This window comes from Sitophilus oryzae, unplaced genomic scaffold (genome assembly GCF_002938485.1).
Source record: "Sitophilus oryzae breed Bouriz unplaced genomic scaffold, Soryzae_2.0 scaffold_1307_pilon_pilon, whole genome shotgun sequence".
NCBI classification, from domain to species: domain Eukaryota; kingdom Metazoa; phylum Arthropoda; class Insecta; order Coleoptera; family Curculionidae; genus Sitophilus; species Sitophilus oryzae.
Window position 1 is genome coordinate 3,454,688 of NW_022145957.1, and position 21,138 is coordinate 3,475,825.

A 21,138-nucleotide genomic window follows, 5' to 3' on the forward strand; every position below is an offset into this window, starting at 1 on the left:
AAAATAAGAAAGAGAATAGAAATTTCAGTCTTAAATCGTACCAAGAGAAACTACAACCGTTTCTTCCTCTGTATCATGCCAAAAAAAAATTAAACTACAAAAATTAATATAAGAAAATTAATAAGAAAAATTGTCAGACTCCAGTAAAATGTTTCGAGTAAAAATTTCTCAAAGCCCCACGTTGGGCGCCAAATTAAGTGTAGCGTTTTTTAAACAACTACCACTGCGAACGGCAGCTTTTCATCGGAGAGCAGTCGTGGATAAGGTATTTCACTAGAGAGAAAATTAATCAATAATACTAAACAAAAGATGTATGGATATTGGGCGCCAGGCATGTACATAGAAAGAAAACACAGTTGTATAATACTTAAAACTAATGACTATATTTATTCGTGATGAATTCTGATGGTAAATAGCATTGTACAATTAATATAATTATTATAGTGGTTACTTGTTGAGTAAAACTATATATGTAAATAATATTAAATACGTTCTATGAAAAGACTATAAAGAAAATACAATGCGTGTAACGTTATAGAAAATATAGGAAAAGTAGCATTACTTCATTTAAATTGTTAAATTTATACGGTGTTAAATCAGATGTGTTGCAATTTGTAGATTCTAGAATCTATCTCGTTATTCATTTGTTAGTATAGCGTAATAATAATGTCTATAGAAAGTAATACTATTACAATGCGTGATATTATGAAATCTAAAATCTAAATCACACTTTTACTACTGCATCGACATAAATATCCTTAATAATCTAACTACTAAATATAGTCTGTACGCTATTGTTTAAAATGTACGTTACTGTTTAAGACTGAAAACATTTTAGATGTTAAATGCAAAACTAGAACTTAAATATACACTTAGCTGTTCTTTTATGTAACCCTGCTTCAAACAGTAGCAGCGCGAGGAGGTCTAGCATCTCTGTACTGTCTGTCGGCGATCCAGGCTTAGAAATGGGGGTGAAGCAGCACGGGGCTCAAGCCACATCCACGCTGGGGCACTCTATGTGTAAGACAAATCAATCCTACTGGGGACACTTGTCCATGGGACATCCGTCCATAAGATAGTGGCACAAGAGAACACTACTAGGACCTTGAAAAATAGTCCATACCTTGGACACTTGTCCGTAAGACAATGTCCGTCCGTAAGACCCTATGAACACGAAACTCTTGTTTAAAATCAAACACCGTCTAATAAACAAAATGAACCTACCTCGAAATACTTCCGAGGGCTCAATAAATAATAAACAATCTGTCCTTTCTTCCAAATGACATTCTGGAGGACAAAAGCAAAGGGACGCCAACGTGCCAGCCAAATACAAATACAAGTTGGGACATCCGTAACTCTACCCTAAAAAAATATTCACTAATAATATCGAATCTAAAAGGAAAATAACTCAGCTTTTTGCCTGTAGCTTCGAAATGGCAGCTGATTCAGATTACACAGCAAGATTTAAATAATCACCATTTCTCAAAAACTGGGACTAATGGCGTCTGACAGGCCAAACAGTCTAACCAAAAGTGAAGTTAGATCACAGAGAATTGACAGAAGCGATGTTGACAGCGCGCGCTCCCACAGAGCAATAACAGGGTTGTGCCAAACCATAACAGGGTTGTGCCCAGACATCATATATCATAATCAAAGACATGTAACGAACTAAAAACGTTACAATGTTTGTACGATAGTCGCGATGCATCCTACTCGCACTTACTCGCCGTTTTAAAACAGTGCGCGTAGGATGCATCGCAGCTACCATCTTGGCGAGCATCGCATCGAGATGCCTCACTATGTTTGCGCCCTAAGATTTTCCGCCGTACGATCGAAAATAAAAAATAAAATGAAAGGTCACCCTGACGACGTTTTTTTTTTCGATTCCACGGAATTCCAACTGAACGTTTAGGCGTTAAGGTTAACATATTTATGCTCATTTTTTATTCGTCATATGACTCTGTTAATGGAGATGACTTATCAAGATGAGATGTATATTTTAAATTGAATGTCGACAAATTAACGTTAATTTAATTTCCACTTTGCCGTAGACACTCTGACAGTGTTATAGCCGGATCTAATTTAGTAGCAATAAATGTACAGCAAATAATGGGAGTTTAAGGAATAGAAAAGGTGTCGACATACTTGGTAACTTGGTGTCGACATACTTGGTATACCTTGGTAATAAGAACATAATAGATATAAAACTGAAAGCTGAATATTTTTTTAAGTTGGTTAATGAAGGGTTTTTAAAAAGCAAATTAGTATTAAATAAAGACAAAACAGATATTATAATATTTACAGTCAAAAGCTACTAAACCGACATATATAAACATGGAAAATATGGAGGAATTATGAATGGAAATAAAAATAAACATGTTGCGAACACGTCGCCCCCTGCTTTTTTTGAAGCATTTAAATTTAAATAAACATCTTAAAGATTGTGAGTTATTGGTTATTGGTAAGATGCCTAGCATGATAACAAAACACTTGAAGCTGCCAGATTATGAGGCCTACACTTGGCATTGTTTCCGGAGAACTTCAGCCACACTCTTTGCTAATGCAGGGGGTGATATATTTGGTTTAATAAAATTCAAATATCAAATAAAGTTATAGAGTTAATTTAAGAATCAAATTCAAATAAAACACAGGGATCAAGTACCTCTATATCAAAATTGGATAGTGTCTCAACTCCAAAAACCCCTATATCTCAAGCAAAATCAGAACTATCTAGTTTGGGATTAAATATTCGTTCCTGTACTGGTTGTACTAGTAATGTTAATATTGTAAATAATAACTAGAACATGCATTAGTATTAAGTTTGATATTTGTTATTTGTTTATTCTTGAATATTTCGAAATAAATAATTAGTTATGATTTAATTCTTCATTTTCCAAAGATCAAAATTCCAAAATCCCATATAATTTACATGCAGTGTGCGAAATAGGCATTTCGCACATTACTTCGCGCACCGTGTTATGGTAACGTAGGAAAATGAAAAAAAGTGTCACTTCGCACATTGCTATCAATTCGCGAACCTTGTCATTTTTTGACGATTGTAGAAAAATGTTTGCAACTCGTGCGCGAACTACTTTCGTGGTCTCGACTAATTTTTCAACTCGGCTACACCTCGTTAAAAAATTCATTAATTATTACATTATAATTAAATTTTACACATTAACATTACATTTAAATTAAATTAATACAAAAAGAACTATATTTTATTGATTTTAGAAATATATTTTTTTCAATCTTAATTAAAACCTATTTTATATATTAGCATGTAAAAATATCGTATACCACTGATAAACCGGAATTCAAGTCAACTATTTTAAAAACTCTTCGTGATCTCCTCAATTTCGTTGTTACGTTGTTGTTTCGTTCCTTTTCTCAGCTTTGCTATTTAACGGGGAAAATATAATAATATGATTTCTATAGGTACTTACTTACTTACTGCCATTACTCGCTGACGAATATTTGACATGCATCAGAAGATGGTTACGCAAGGCGTTTCTTTCATGAGCTATTCTGTGACTGAAAAGCCCGATACGTGATGTTATCTCTCTTCCACACTCCGGACATTCAAAAATCTCATCACTTTGTTGCCTCTTTACTTTTTGGTTGTCGTTGTTAACTGAGTTTACAATTCTACTCCATTGCGTTCTATTATGCGCTGCTTCCTCCCACTGATGCTGCATACTTATCCCCTTTTAGTTTTTGTGCTCAAGTCTTGATTGTAGAAAACCCTGTCTTTTAATTTTCAGAATGCTCTTGAGGCGCTGCTAATTCTGTGTTGAACTTCAGAGTCGATATTTGCCTTTTCCGAAATCAAACTGCCGAAGTAATTAAATTACGATACATATTCCAATAGTTCTTCTCCGATTTTATATATAGCGCTGTTATGATTTTCCGGGGGAGTGCACATGATTATAGTTTTATCGATGTTCAGTTAAGTGTTATATGTGTTCAGTATTTCCTGTAATTCCTGTAACGTATTTGCAACTAGAGCGCAGTCTGATTAAGTTTTCATGGAAAACATCCTTGGTATCTTTTGAGTTGTCCACCCGGTTTCCTCTTACCCTCTACAAGATCACCGTAAAGGCGGTTTTCTTGCGTGGCCAGCCCATCTTAAGCGAGATTTAGTAATCATGACATCAGCGCTCTTGCAGTTTGCTTTTCTGTGATGAATGAATTTTATACGTATTTTACCTGTCATACCTGTATCTAACACCCATTCCTCTTTCCTGCTGTCCACTATAATAGAGAGAGCTGCCATGAATATGTTGAATAGGAGAGGAGCTAGGACACATCCCTGCCTAAGTCCTGTATTTGTCAGGAAGGCAGGAAGGGATCGTTCAATAATCCATGATGTGACACTCTCGACTTGTTATGGAGGCTTTTACACACAGTAAGAAATTTGTTGGGTACTCTGAACTTTTGCATAATTGTGCCCCAAAGTGCATCTCTGTTTACAGAGTCGGAGGCTTTCGTTAGGTCGATGAATGCAACATAAAGTTTACTCTGCTGTGATTTACTTTCTCCTGCGTAGTTGGCGGACGGAGAATATGGAATCAACGGTACCGTGGTTGGTGCGAAAGCCCGTCTGCGATTCTGGGAGGATTTTTTCTATATGTGGGTGAAGGCGGTTTGACATAATTTTTGCGAGAACTTTTCGTCGACTCCCTTTTCCTAGACTTAGATGAAGGCAAATTAATAAAATTCCATTTATATCATCAAGGAGGTCGAAATCAAACAAAATATCAAGAGATAACTTTTAATCGGCATTAAATTGCTTACACTATTTCGCTAACAAGAGAAAAAAAATCAGTGGCGTACATGTTTTTTTTAGAAAAATATTCTAGTAATAACACTTTTTAAATAGCTTTAAAATATGTCGCATTTATAGTAACTTTTACCCTCAAAATTTCACTCGAAACGCTTAAAGTACTTGGAAGAAAATTATGATGAATTGAAAAAATATTGAGATTTTAACACCCTGTAGCTACGAAACAAAGCAGAATACGATCTATGTTGACATGAAAAATAACTCTTATTTTTACGGCAGGAATCTCCCAACGAGAGATGGCACATGTTTTTTGAAACACCCTTTAGAGAAAAATATTCTACCCCTGACTTAAAACGATAGACATGTATACTGACACCCCATATTATTTCTCGGGATGATATTTAGTAAGAAAAACAAAGTGATCATCTCTTAAATAATAATAAAGAAACACAACATTTAAATAATAAACAATAATTTAAAAAAATATGTACGCTCATGTGCAACCGCGTCTAGGTAACTAGAAGTAATTTTGTGTTGTTATTTATAATGAAATAATTTAGCGTATTTACTAGCTGGTTTTATTACTGTCGGATCATAGAGTAATCTTGTTTAAATAAAAAATATAATAATTTTAACGTCATCGTGGGAGACATAGTATTCGAATTCATATTTCATGTGTTATTAATATATGAATTCAAGGTCATATAAAATTTAAGTAGGACTTGGATATCATATCAGGTTTATTTATTATACATAATAAATACTATTATTATGGATATTAAACTATTTTACTAGTTTTAACGTCATTGATATTCTTAAGTATTTGTAAAAAATTAAACATACAAGGTGTTTTGGTACCTTGGGTTAACTACCATAAAAATGGTAAATTGAAAAAATAGTAAGAACTCGTGGAATTAAGCCGTTAAAAGTGTTTTTTTTTAAACTTGCCCAACAGCAGCAATGCAGATCATTCTAGTTCTAACACCACTGCACGTTGTCATCGGTTGATATTCCAATGGGCATAAGGGAGTATGGTCAGCTCAGAAGCTTGGAACACTCTCAAAAAGAAAATTACACTCCTCCAATTCCCAGTAGATAACATACCGAAAATGAACAACTTTTGTGATCGGAACATACCTTTGATGGATGCGTGACATTTCATTTCAACAGGTTAAAGTGTGTGTATTTGAAGTACTAAAAAAATTAGTAAATTTGAAAATTTTGAGAAATATAATGTTAGAATGCTATATTGAGTCTAACAAACATAAGCAAATGGCAGCTGATTTATATTTTGAGGTATCCTGAGCGCGAGCAACCAGCTATTTTTAAATGGTTAGAACTTTAATCAATTTTGGATCTTTTCCAAAACCGCGTCCGAAAAATTATCAGAAAGAAGATGAAGAAAATCAATATATTAATGTCCTCGGAGCCGTAACACTAGATCCGACAACATCAAGTAGAGCTATTGAAAATGATATCGGAATTTATAATACAAAAACATTGAAGATTTTAAAGAAAAATAAATATAAATGCTATAGAGCAAGGAAAACCCAGCTTCTATATCCTGGAGATGCAGAACGCAGAATCGAGTTTTGTAATTGGTATTTGGGAATGTTAGAAAAAAATGAATTGTTGTTTGATCAGATTATCTGGAGCGATGAGTTAAGAATTTCTAGTGATGGTATATTCAACCGGCATAATAATCATATTTGGGCAGATTAAAATTCCAATCAACAAGTAAACAGGGTAGTAGAAGGACAATTTGGATTTAACGTATGGGTTGCTTTACTGGGTAACAGAGTTCTTGCCTATGAAATATACGAAGGGAATTTGAATTCTCACCGATATCTTCAAATTTTAGAAAGACACATTGTTCCATTTTTAGATAACTTGCCTTTGAGTGAAGGTGAACAAATATTGTTTCAGTAAGAGGGAGCTCCAGCTCATACTGCAGCAGTTGTAGTTGAATATCTCAACGCGAACTTTGGACAAAAATGGATTCTAAACAAGGGACCAATCAAATGGCCACCTAGGTCCCACCAAAAACGAAATTTATCGAAATGCAAATAGAACATTAGAAGAGTTACAAGATAGTTTTGTTGTGTTGTAAACCATAACCTTTCTGCTTCCCAAGTGAAAACCAACTTAAAACGGAACTCAAGAACCTGGAAGACTACATCCGTAACCTGGAACCGGAATTCTCCAACGGTCTAAGACACTCGAAGACATTTCTGAGAACTTACAACCGAAAAAAAATCAAAGATTGTTCTTGATTTAAGTAAGAACAATCATCGAATTGTTACGGGGTTAACAGGACACTGTCTCCTCAACGAACACCTCAGTAGATTGAAGCTAAGAACAATAAGTTAACTAAAGTTTCTTAAAAACTGTTTAATCTATATCCGGGCCATATTCTCAATAGAGGTCTGCGGTAATTCTTATTATGCGTACCTTTTTAGAGTTAGTCCCAATAATTTGGCAGACCATATCCAAAGTTACAGTGCTTAGCTCAATACATTAACTCAAAATTTTCACTCTAAAAATGTCGTAAAAACCTCTAGAAAAAAGTCAAAATCTCTAGAAAATGGAGACAGCTTCTAGGCTTCTAACTTCTAATATATTCAACCAATTAATTACACCGCAAATTTTTTTTCGGATGTTCTGTATTAAAAAATCCCCTTCGGAACTGAAGAAAAATAATAATTGTTATTAAAATACACTATATGTTTGGTAACAATGTCTTGGTAACAAATGGCATTGTTGAATGTTGAGAGGGTTTTAAATAAGCAGTAAATTTAGTTTAAAAATAGTGATATTTTAAAACCCACTCGGTACAGTATATGACATTATGGTATTTTTAGAATGGAAATTTAGTGGAAAATCCATTCAGCTAAAAAATATACAGGGTGTCCCAGAAATAAGTGCAAGTATTTTAAGGGGTGATAGATCTCGATAAAAGGAACATATTTTCTCTTTATCGTTTTTCAAAAGTCCAAAATAACGGAGTTATTTTACTTTGAAAATTTCCAAAAAAAATTATTTTTTGCTAAAATTTTGAAAACCACTGGATCTTTTCTGGATTTTCTTTCTTGAAAATTTAATCTAATACCTATGTTGCCATACTATCAAGAAATTATGTTTTTTAACTAAAAACTAAAAAAAAATTGCAAATAGTTTTTCAAAAATTTTTGAATTTTTTAATTTTTTTTTTTCGCGAAAATAACCTCATAGGCGTGTTTCTGTGGTTGAACTATACTACCAGTTAAAATACTTGCACTTATTTCCGAGACACCCTGTATAGTGTTCCATTTAAAAATATACAACTTTGGTTTAAAAATATGTTCACCGTGTTTGCTAACAAAAGTATTTTCATTGCCCCCATATTATGTAAAAAAATTGAAATGAAATTCACGAACCAAGAACTTAATATAGAACTTCTATAATCTAATATAAACCTAATTCGGAAGTCTGAATCCTGTATCCTTAGCCAACCATCCTTAGCCTGGATAGAGCTAGTGGAACCAACAATCTGGAGAAGAGCGAAAGTAATATTCATACCCAAAATAGGCAAAACTGATTGGGCTAACCCTAAATCATTTAGGCTTATTAGTCTCACCTCATCCACATTAAAACGATGGAGAAAGTAGTGGTCAACCATTTAAAGGTTAAACCACTACACGATAGTCAGTATGCATATAGAGCAAAACTCTGGATCACGGAAAAGCAGAATGTCCATTGGAGAAACAGACAGGGGCACAGGCACAGCAAAGCTTTTATCCAAGGACCTAGCTCTAAAACCGCAAAATAACTGCTAATGCTTAGCAGGAATAAAGTGCGGATTACAACAGGCCTCTTGACAGGACATATGGCTGTCAAGTGTTACCTGAACAAGCTCAACCTGTATCAAGAAAGTCTTTGCTGCAGACTTTGCGATAAAGATCCTGAAACAGCGGAGCACATAATATGTCATTGTGAGGCTCTGGATCGCAAGCGACACTTTTTATTTGGGAAAGCTAGGTTAAAACCGGAGAAATTATGCTCCCATTCTGTCAAGGACCCGCATAAGCTAGTGCAGGGCACAGGGATAGGAGAATGGGTGCATATATAGAAAGAAAAAAAAGAAAAAAAATGCATATAGAGCGGGCAGATCCACAGAAACTGATCTTTACCAGTTAACCGAGCTAATACAATCAAGCCTGAAACAGCACTTTGTGCCTTCTTGGACATTTCAGGCTCGTTTGACAATATACCTCACAAGGTGGTCAAGCGATCTCGGGAAACAAGAGGGGTGAACTCCACAAGGTGGATTGACCCTCCCCCCCTCCTACTGTGGAGCTTGATAGTGGATGAACTACTAGAAGAATTAACTCTAGCGGGAATACTCTACTACTGTATGATATTATCCAAAGAGGACTCCTCATCGCTGAGAGATGGTGCAGGAGTATCGGCCTGAGCATCAACTCAGATAAAACCGCGGTAGTGCCATTCACCAGAAAGCGAAGTCTAAAAAACTTGAAAAGAATCCATCTAGATGGAAACGAAATACTGCCATCACAAGAAGTGAAATACCTGGGAATAACCCTGGACAGTGAACTTCTCTGGAACAGGCATATTAAGAACATTACCAGCAAACAAAGGCTCTCATGATATGCAGAAAACTGGCGGTAAATAGGTGGGGCTGCGCACCTAACATTTTGCGCTCGATGTATACCATGATAGTAAACCCATTGAGATTACCTATGGAGCAGTTTCTTGGTACACAAAACTAGAGCAACGTACAGCAAGGCAAAACCTGTGCAAAGTACAAAGACTGGCATGTATCTGCATCACATGTGCCCTGAGAACATGTCCAATAGCAGCAATGGAGGTCATTCTAGACCTAACACCAGTGCACATTATCGTCGGTAGTTATGCCAATGCGACAATGATTAGAATGGTCATTGACGGAAACAGTACTGGGAGAATTTTCAGGTCAGGAGCTTGGAACACCATCAAAAAGAAAATTCCACATCTCTAACTCCCAGTGGATGATACACCAAGAATGTAAAACTTTGAGAAACAACTCACTGTAGTATTGAGTAATAGAAAGGATTGGAAAAAAGAAACTGCAGGAAAGAGGAATGGGTGTTAGATACAGATATGACGGCGCCGGCGGTCTGTTCATCATAAAAAGACTCAGGGCAAAAACACGTATAAATTCATCACAGAACTCCAATACGCTGATGACTGCGCTCTAGTTGCAAATACGTTACAGCAATTACAGGAAATGCTGAACACATACACCTGGGCATACGAGACTTTGGGCCTTACACTGAACATCGATAAAACTAAAATCATGTGCACTCCCCCGGAAAATCATAACAGTGCTATAAAAATCGGAGAAGAACTATTGAAATATGTATCGGAATTTAATTATCTCGGCAGTTTGATTTCGGAAAAGGCAAATATCGACTCTGATATTCAGCACAGAATCAGCAGCGCCTCAAAGGCATTCTGGAAATTAAAAGACAGGGTTTTCTACAATCATGAATTGAGCACAAAAACGAAACCTGCAGAGTATCCAGCAGTAATAATCCCGACCATGGAAGCGAAACCTGGGTACCGTACCGCCGGCACACGAGCGCATTAAACAAGTTGCAACAGAGACACATTAGACAACTGTTAAGAATCAAATGGTACCATCACGTCTCAAACGATCAGTCCCTGCAAAAGCAAGCTGCGACAGCACTGAAATCATGATTACTAAATCTCGATTAAGATGGGCTGGCCACGTATGCAGGATGCAAGAAAACCGCCTACCGAAATCTCTTCTTTACGGTGACCTTGTAGAGGGTAAGAGGAAACCGGGTGGTCAACTCAAAAGATACAAGGATGTTTTTCATGAAAACTTTAGGGGATAAGTATGCAGCATCAGTGATAGGAAGCGGCGCACAATAGAACGCAATGGAGGACAATTATAAATACAGTTAATAACGACAACCAAAAAGTAAAGAGGCAACAAAGTAATGAAATTTTTGAATCTTTTCAGTCACAGAAAAGCTCATGACAGGAAATGCTGTGCGTAACCATCTTCTGATGCGTGTCAAATACTCGTCAGCGTGTAATGGCAGTAAGTAAGTAAGTATAATGATGCTTCCAAAACCAAAGCAGGGACAGGGATAGGAGTATTTGGGCCGAAAACTAAATATTCCGAACCAATGGGCACCTACACCATCATCCTTCATCTACTCTATCGAATGATGCGTACAATGTATCTTAGCTAGGAACTATCGAAAACAGGAAATAGCCATCTTATCCGATAGTCAAGCAGCACTAAGCGCTATCAACTCAGTAACCATCAATTCGAAGTTGGTCAAAGAATGCCTAGAGAAGCTCAACAAATTAGGCAAAGAAAATAAAGTCCTCCTACTCTGGCTGCCTGCTCACTAAGGGATAGAAGGTCATGAAAAAGCAAATGATCTAGCTAGAAATGGAGCGAACGCTCGACTAACTGGACCAAAATCCTTCTGTTTTCCAAGCGGAAACCAACTGAAAGCGGAACTGAAGAATCTGGAAGACTCCACCCATAACCTGGAATGGGTGTCCTCCAACGGTCTAAGGCACCCGAAAAAGTTCCTCAGACCAAGAAAAATCAAAGGTTTTCCTTGATTTAAGTAAAAACAACTTTCGGTTTGGGAACGGGGTTTCTAACAGAACACTGTCTCCTCAACGAAAACCTCAGTAGGCTGAAGCTGAGAAACAATATATAATAGCTAGAGACGACGACCGTTCGTGCCATGAACTTTGGTACGGCTGATGTCGAGGATGGAGAGCTGGCTTCTGTGGAACCGTTTCAGATACTGGCTTTTATTAAAACCCTGAGACTGTATGATGAGTTATAACTCGTTATAACACAAAAAAGGGGAACAGCGATAGATCTGTAAGATCGCGGTGATTAACTCCCCTCCTAAACATTCTACATTCTACATCCCTAGCCTGATGTTAACCTAGTGTTTTCCAAATCGAAACATTTGGAGAATATCTTTATCTGTTAGTGGCTAATTTAATTTATCAGTAAAATTTTTGTTTCCTCACATTGCTTGTTAAAAAAAATATTTTAAGAAATTGTGACGTATTAAAATGAAAATCGTTTAATACATTGATTATACATATTATATCATCTCGTATTAGTATCTAAATACGGTGCGATAAAAATATTTTTATTACTATTTTAATATTCTGTAGGTTTAGACCTTGATAACGTATTAATAAATAATTTACCTATATGACGTTTTTTTTAGATACGTAGGTATAGTGGATGCGTCACTGTTCGTCATGTTGATTATACAATTGACAAATTTATGCCATATAACTTAAAAATTGACAGTAAATACATTTCTTTTATGATTGTAATTGTATATCTCTCCTTTTACTTGATAGACAACCTAATATTTTTATAGGTCATAGTTTTGCACCTACTACTTTTGAAATGTCATAATATCTTTCGTATATATAATGTTATAATAAAAAGTAAAAAATATTAAATATGCCTATATTAAAATAGGATGACCTCTAAAATAATAATTGATCAATTTTTTAATTTATTTTGTCTCTCACAAGACGTCATATTCTCGTCGTCTACAGCAATAAAAATTACAATGGTTATAGCTATATTATTAAGAAAAAAATAAAATAAAAATTAATACATATAATACAATAGAGACTCCATAATCCGGTTAAACTAAAACTAGGGTTCGGATTAATAAAAAATCTGGATTATCGCGTCTTACTTTTTGTTTTGGTATATTATAAAAAATGGTAAAAATAAATAAGCTTTATTCTTAAAACAAATGCATCAATTATAGGAATATATTCCTAGCATAATATGTTGTATATTATGCTAGGAATATATTCCTATAATTGATGCATTTGTTTTAAGAATAAAGCTAATTATGCGTGCGTATACGCATATGAAGAATGTAGGTTTATCAATATATTATAAATGCATTTATTACACTGACTTATTCCTATAATTGATGCATTTGTTTTAAGCTTATTTATTTAAACAATTTTTTATAACCATTAATATAAATATATTTATATAAATATTTATATGGGTACCTAGTGTATTGTAATGTCCAGAACACCAGAACACTACTTTTTATGCTCGATGCTCGTTTCGTCTCATCAGCAAGCAGATGGTTAGAATCTCTGTACTTCTCAAAACAATTATCAATTTTTGAACATGCCGGGCCCGGACTTCCTGGCTACGTCACTGTTTCCTTTAACTGAAATATTTTTAAATTTAGAACTATATTTTTGATTGAAAACCCGCTTAAATGTGTGAAATATGGACTATTTCTAAATTATATTTTATATTTCAGATGCTGTTCCTTCTCATGACCATGATAATTTCACTGTCATTTGCCAAACCAGAACTACCTTCTGCTGTACATTGTTCAGGAAAACCAGAAAAAGGCCCATGCAACAGGAATATTTTTAAATGGGCGTTCGATCATCAAAACAGAGAATGTGTCACATTTATATGGGGCGGTTGTGGTGGCAACGACAAAAATAGATTCGAAAGTGAAAGCCAGTGCATTGAACGATGTTTTTCTAGTTCAGGTAATAGGTCAAAAAGGTTAGAGTTTCGAGTGACTCAGTTGAATGATTTTATGCTCAGTGTGTCTAAGAATATTGACACAAATGGAAAAATATATTTTAGATTTTTGTCTTGGGAAATACAAGTACCGTATGATCTAAAAAATGGCGTCAGCGATGGCTATGAAATGAAGATCGCTGTCATTTGACATATCCCTTATGAGGAATGTCATCAATGTCCATTTCCAAGTCAACTGGACACCGTTTTTTTCGATCATATGGTATTTCATAACATATACGTCTGTTCTTGAAACATGTAGAATTTGTTCAAAAATATACAGGGTGTTTCAAAAAACATGTTAGATCTCTTGTGGGGAGATTCCTCACGTAAAAATAAAATTTATTTTTTATATCAACGTAGTTCCGATTCTGCTTTGTTTCGTAGCTAAAGGGGGTTAAAGTCTTCATTTTTTTTTCGATTTATTATAATTTTCTTCCAAGTGCTTTTAGTGATTCGAATGAAATTTTGAGGTTAAGTAAAAGTTACTATAAGTGCTACATATTTTGGGACATGCATATGGGTTACCACTGGAATATTTTTCGAAAAAAAAAACACATATACGCCACTGACTTTTCTTCTTTTGATAGCAAAATTGTATAGGCCATCTAATGCCAATTAAAATTTGTATCTTCATATTTTGTCATTTCGTTCTCCTTTATTAATCACAATTAATAAAATTAAATTAAAAATAAAATTAATAAATTGTTCATTTTCTCTAATTTAATATTAAATATTATTACTATTTGTTGTAATTACTATTAGCCCAACCTACAGCAAATTCAAATTGGCGAATGAAAAAAAAAATGGCGCCGGGAGGCACATATAGCCGCCCATACTAAAATATGTTAATAAAAAGTTGATAGGCATCTCTTTTAGTTTCAAAGTAAAGGAATTTTTCCAATTTTTTTTAGCTCAAAAACTGCGGCCGATTTTGATGTTATTACAAATTTTGTTGCAAATATTATTCCTAATCTTAAATTGAAAACCGCGTTTCGCTAGCTACTGTAATTTTGGAATTACGATTTTTTATAACTTTTAACCTCCTCCCATTCCCTCTTACCAACCCCCCACCCCCACCAAAAACTAATAGCCAGATTCTCGGGTGCCACAGTATTTTTGTGCCAAATTTGGTTAAAATCGATTTAGCGGTTTTTGAGTTATCGTGTTACAGACAGACGGACAGACAGACAAACAGACAGATAGACAGACAGACAGACAAACAGACAGACAGACAGACACCATGAAAATATTTTGTATTTAGGTCATTTATGACCCAAATATTTTGAGCGAAAATAAAAAAAAAACTTTTTTTTGCCGATCTTAATAACCTGCCATACCCGTTGGTATGGTCGGCTAATAATGGAATTTGAGATAATTATAAAAGACCTAATATTAAAAAGTTTTAACATCCTGTAATTTTAAAACTATGCATTTCCATACCCATGTTTATATGAACTTAATTAACGTAAAAAAATTAATGGTATATAATCTCCTAGTCAGAAACAAAAAAATACAAAGTACAAATAAAACATTATTTAAAATATTTAAATACAACTATTCAAGAAAAATTTATTTTTTTATAGAGATACGTCTATTATATTATAAACTTTTGTCTTGATTATGAAATATGCAGGGTGTCCCAATATTTCGTAGACATAGACCTTATACATATTTACCTTTATAAAACTACTACTTATTTTTGGATTCAAAATAAGTTTATTGGACACAATTTACCTCTGTATAAAAGTGGTTTGTTTGTCCGCTAGAGGGCATCAAACTTTAAAAAATAAGTACATTTTTTCAGATATTTTAAGAACCGTTATTTCGATTTGAATAAGATTTTGGGTGTCTATTTTTTGCTAAGTGCCTCTAACATTTACTTTACACAAAATTCAAGAAAAAGTAGGGGAAGGGTGAAAACTACCCCCGCCCCTAATTAAATTTTAGTACAAATATTTACCAACTCCATCGACAACAGATTTTCTTTTCGTAAAATGGTTTCTCTAGTATTTACTACATGTTTTGTATCTTGTAAAAAAACGCCACATCGCATAGTTTTTGTGAAAAAAAAATTTGAAGAATTTATTTTGCCAAAGCAGACCAAAATATACAGGGAGTTCCAATATTTCGTGGACATAGATACGTATTTTTTGGGTCAAAATAAGTTAATTGCACATCATTTACCTTTATAAAAAAGTGCTTCGTTTGTCTCTTAGAGGGCATCAATCAAAGATAAACCCGAATGTTAATTTAAAAATTATTATTTTTAGGCTTTTTATGAAGCTTAAAAATTTTATGAAGCCCGGTGGCGTAGAGGTACAGGCTCTCGTCTACCAATCTGAAGGTAGTGGGTTCGAATCCCACACCTGGCATTTCATCAGCCGACGATTTTTATTAAAATAAAAATGGTTTGGGTACCTAGGTCAACTCCGCCCTAAATGAGTACTTGGGATTAACAATCCTGAGGCAATAATAGGTGGTTGAAGCGTAGTGCTAGCCACATTACTTTCCTTGTATACCTCGTTGTATACCGAACGGCTCTAGTATGGCAAGCTGTACCTTGTTACTCCCAAGGCGTTAAACGCTATATACGGGAGCTATTATTATTATTATGAACCTTATCGTCAAATAAAATTTGTGATAATAAGATAAGATTCCATATTTTTGCTAACTAGATTATAATAGTATAATAGATTTTATGTGCCTCCATAACTTGTGACAATGAAATTTTTTTGAAGTCAGCTTTGGAATTTTTTTTTTCAAAAAGGTGGCGATTTTTTACAAAGACAAAAAATGTAGTAAATACTAGAGGGGCCATTTTACGAAAAGAAAATGGGCCGTCGTTGGTGGAGTTGGAAAATATTTATACTAAAATGTATGTAGGGGTGGGGGTAGTTTTCACCATTCCCGTACTTTTTCTTGAATTTTGTGTAAAGCAAATGTTAGACCACTTAGCAAAACATAGACACCCAAAATCTCATTCAAATCGGAATAACGGTTCTTAACATATCTGAAAAAATGTGAAAAAATGAAATTTTTTTTTTAAAGTTTGATGCCCTCTAGCGGACAAACGAAGCACTTTTGTATAGAGGTAAATAGTGTCCAGTGAACTTATTTTGATTCCAAAAATACGTAGTAGTTCTATGTCCACAGAATATTGGAACACCCTGTATAGACAATGTCGTGTTGACGTTCCTTTTATAATGACATTTATATTATGAAGTCAAACTTCGGGACTTTTCTGAGAGCTGTCAGGGTAATCAGACGCAATTTTTTTATTCTTCGAAAAATCTTGATTTTCAGGATAGGATTTTGGTGATCGGATTGTTTTCTGGCAATAAGTTTCATATTGGGTGAGTTCTTTTTTAGTTTCAAAATATATATTGGTTTGTTAGTTGGTATTTGGGATTTTATAGATTTGTTTACATAGACACGTGCTTTTTGCTTTTATTGTTGCATGTTAGACTTAGAAGGGGGACCGGCTGGTCTCCCTATTGTTGATTTAAAAAAAATAATAAAAAGCTTCTTATTGATCTATTAACAACAGAAAGAGCTAAAATTAAATCGCACACTGCTAAAAATGAAAGAGCTTTAGTTACATTAGATCACTTGAATAAGCTAGAAGCTGAATTATTTGCATTGCGAGATAAATATATGGAAAATCTGCAGTCTCAAATTTCCCAAGCCTTTTTAGAAATTAGAAGAATTTTGAATCATGTGGACCTCTACGATATTACAGCATCACAACCATTTTTATTCATTATTTAAAGCACAAGATATCTGCATTCCATGAATGTAGGAAAAGTTTTATATAAGGAAGGTATTATAGGAATAAGGAAAATAGAAAATAAAGGAAGAAACAAAGTTGGAGTTATATTTGATACCTCAGAATATACTAATATTCTTTTGGATTGGGAAGGTGCAGAAAAATTTGACTGGATACTTAGCATTCCGCCACGCATGGTGACTTGCAGAGGTGTTATAAGAGGAGTGAGCAGTAATATGCATGAGGAGAACTTAGTTGAGCATTGGATAGGAATTAGAGGAAATAGTTTAACACAAATATGTTTATGGTTGTATTTAGAGGCAGTACTATTCCATATGAATTTGCTTTGTACAGTTGTATAAGAGATGTTCACATGTACAAAAGTCCTATCATTCTCTGCCATAATTGCTTCAAATATTGTCACAGGTCAGTTTATTGCAGAAGTAAAGTCAGATGTAACTAACTAATAGATGTAGATAACTGTGGTGGAAACCATAGAGCAGAGGAATGTAAAACTGATATGGAAGAAATTACCTGTATTAACTGTAAAGGTAAGCATTTACCTAAGAATAGAGAATGTAGGGAATAAAAAAGGCAATCGGACATCAATGAAGCTATGGCCAAATATAATATTTCTTTTTTTGAAGCTAATAAAATGTTTAAAATTGATTCATACCAGCCTTGCCTTGAGTCACAGCATTTGTCTAACACATTAGCTGCTAGTACTCCAAGATTCGTTAAAAAGCACGAATATATATCAGTTTTAAAGAAAAGTAGAGGAACATCTCACACTAATAGTAATAAGAGACCAGATTCAAAAATATCTTATTCCCAGATTTTCCCATGACCAAAATTACCCCAGTTATAAACCAGAACGATAAAGGTTTAGAAGTAGAGATGGACGTCAATAACGTTGACGTGGATAGAAATTCAGATATAGATGTCCCTTACTCAGTTGCACCTTATAGAATAGACAGGGCTTGGTTTGGTTTGGTTTGGTTTGGTACTTCATACAGCGAGGCTATAAAGGCAAACAGGTCAGATAGAACAAATAAAATAACACAAGATAATCCTTCTTAAAAAAAAAACAGTTTTGAATTACATTAATGATTTTTTAGTTTTATGTAAGTTACTTTAAACAATTCATAATAATAAATTAATAAACAACTTAAAAATGCTTTAATGCAAATAAATGTATTTTAAATTAACTGATTAATTCCAAAGATTTTGATGTTATTAATTGAACATTATAAGATCACATTAATTAATTTTATAAAAATTGATAAATGTTCGTTTTTGCTCATCTAATACTAGATAATTATGATTGTTATTTCATGGAATATTAGGAGAATTATAAGCAATCGTGATACTTTAGTTAATATAATCAGAGAATATCAGCCTGATGTTGTTGGGCTTAATGAAACATGGCTGAAGGAAAACATTCATTTTAGCATACCGAATTATTTTATTTTGAGAGAAGATAGGGAGGATGGTAGAGATGAAATAGCATTTTTGGTTAAAAATAATATTTGTTTTAATATTATTCATTTGGAAAATTTCGCATAACCTGATAGATTGCAATACTTAATTATTGAGCTGAATTATATGATTGTCTCACTTGTATATAATCCTCCAAACGTTTTACACTTCCCCTTGATTTTTTTACGAAAATAATACCAGTACGAATTAATAAAGATATAATGGTCACGGGTGACATGAATGCGCAAAATGAAGTTTGGGGGTCAGGTAATAATAATAGAAAAGGTTATGTGATTTTGGAAGTCTTAGAATTAACAGGATTTAAATTTTTGAACGACGGAGACTGTACTAGAATTACTACCCCAAAACCGAATAGGAGTGCGCCTGATCTTGTATTATGGAAAAGAAGAAATCAGGATTTAATTTTGAAGTTATATGTGGATATATTGGTTTGAGTGATCATCTACCAATATGCTGTAGGAGGAATGACAATGCAGTGATTAAACCACGGAGGACTAGAGAGATTTAATACCAGATTGGCTGATTGGAATATTTATCAAGAGAGTCTTTCACTGAATGTATTAGAAGATGATATGATCAGATGATGCAGCGAGTAATAGAAGCAGCTGAGAGAGCAATTCCTAAGATGAAGAGTAGGAAAAAAATTGGTAATCCATGGTGGGATCGTGAATGTGATATGATTATAAAGACTAAGAGAGATGCTTTTTCTAAATTCAAAAATGAATCGACATTAGAAAATTTTATAAACTTTAGAAAAATTCGTGTGTAATGTCGGAAACAACTTAGGGAGAAAAAAAGGGCTAGTTTTGAAATATTTTGTAATAATTTGTCACCCCTTACACCTGTAAGTAAAGTCTGGAAAGGTGTGAAACGGTTTAATAATAGTATAAATTGTATAAATCATAAATGGTCATTGAACTTTTCAGTTGCAGACGAAATGTTGCAGAGTCTTACAGCTCCAACAGTTACATTAATGCAAAATATAGAGTGTGTTATATATAGTTTTAGTAATGATTTTTTCTTTTTGTGAGCAAGAAACTGCGCTTGATCGAAAACAAAAAGATACTGCTCCAGGGCTGGATTGTGTCTCATTTTCTGTGATTAGATACGCTTCTCTAAATTATAAAATATATATATTAGGTTTGTACAATAAAATTCTTAAAGGTTTAGAAGAGGTTCCAATTAGCTGGAAGACAGGTGTGGTCTGTCCAATCCCAAAACCAAACAAGGATGGAGAGAGTCTTTCGTCATATCGTCCCATTACACTTATGTGGTGTGTTGGGAAATTGTTGGAGGATATAGTTAAGAATGGAAACTTGAACATGAACCGATTCTAAATAACTATAATTTGGATTTAGAAAGTTTAAAGGTATTAATGATAGTCTGACGATCCTGTCTTCTATCATTCGTAATGGGTTTTCTCAAGGAATTAAAACTATGATAGTGTTTTTAGACATAAAGGGCGCATACGATCATGTGAACGTGGATGTTCTCATGACCAAATTGAGTGAAGAATATACTTAGTAAAAAATATATAAAGAAATATACTTAGTAACAGAAGAATTTATGTCAATGATTTTCAGAAGAATCAGTTAGTAGGTCCAGGTTTTAGAAATAAAGGATTAGCACAGGGTCCTCCTTTGGCGCCGTTATTATTTAATGTATATATAAATAATTTAAAAGGTTTTTGTTTTTTTCTGAAGATTAAGTGATGGTGTGATTATGCTACAGTATGCTGATGACATAGTATTGGCTATACAGGGCCATAATTTAAACATGATGGCAGATAAAATGAATGATACCCTTGCTAACTTGGAAACGTGGTCACAAGGGACTGAAATATCCTTTTCACCTCTTAAGTCAGCATGTATGTTGTTTCAAAATAAAGCTGAAAATAGGATTCCAGTTGTAAGATTACATGATGTTATTATTCCATGGATGGAGAAATTTAAATATTTGGGTGTCATTTTTGATAAAGGATATACCTGGAAAAATCAAGTTGAAATGATGTGTGCTAAAGCAATCAGGGGTATCATTGTAATGAAGTTTTTTGCAAAAACCTGGTGGGGCAGTCATCTCTTAGCTATGTTGAGCTTCTATAAGGCATATGTAAGATCGCACTTGGACTTTGGTGGTATTATTTTGTACAAATGTCCTAAAACTTCACTTAATAAGTTGGACAAAGTGCAGTATCAAGCGCTCAGATTATGCTTAGGTACGATGAAATCATGCCCCATTAATGTTCTACTTTCGGAAGCAGCAGAATTCCCGTTGGATATTAGAAGATATATGCTGGCAACTAGATTTTTATTACAGGCTTTTAATATACGTGATAATCTAGTTATTGAATACATGACAAATGCATTGACTGTATATAATCAGTATCATAATTTATGAAGAAAATTTCCAGTTCCTCCACTTATTGAACCAATAGATCGTATATTT

The 21,138-nt window shown here is 34.1% G+C and overlaps 1 protein-coding gene across 3 annotated transcripts in view; it reads left to right on the forward strand.

Moving 5' to 3' along the window:
* LOC115874952 (contactin-associated protein-like 5) overlaps positions 1 to 21,138 on the forward strand; it is a 166,932-nt gene that overhangs the window by 26,973 nt on the left and 118,821 nt on the right. For all 3 annotated transcript variants that reach the window (XM_030890260.1, XM_030890261.1, XM_030890262.1), the window contains exon 2: positions 13,150 to 13,390. In XM_030890260.1, the coding sequence (XP_030746120.1) occupies positions 13,150 to 13,390 (241 nt within the window). The remainder of the gene's footprint in view (positions 1 to 13,149; positions 13,391 to 21,138) is intronic.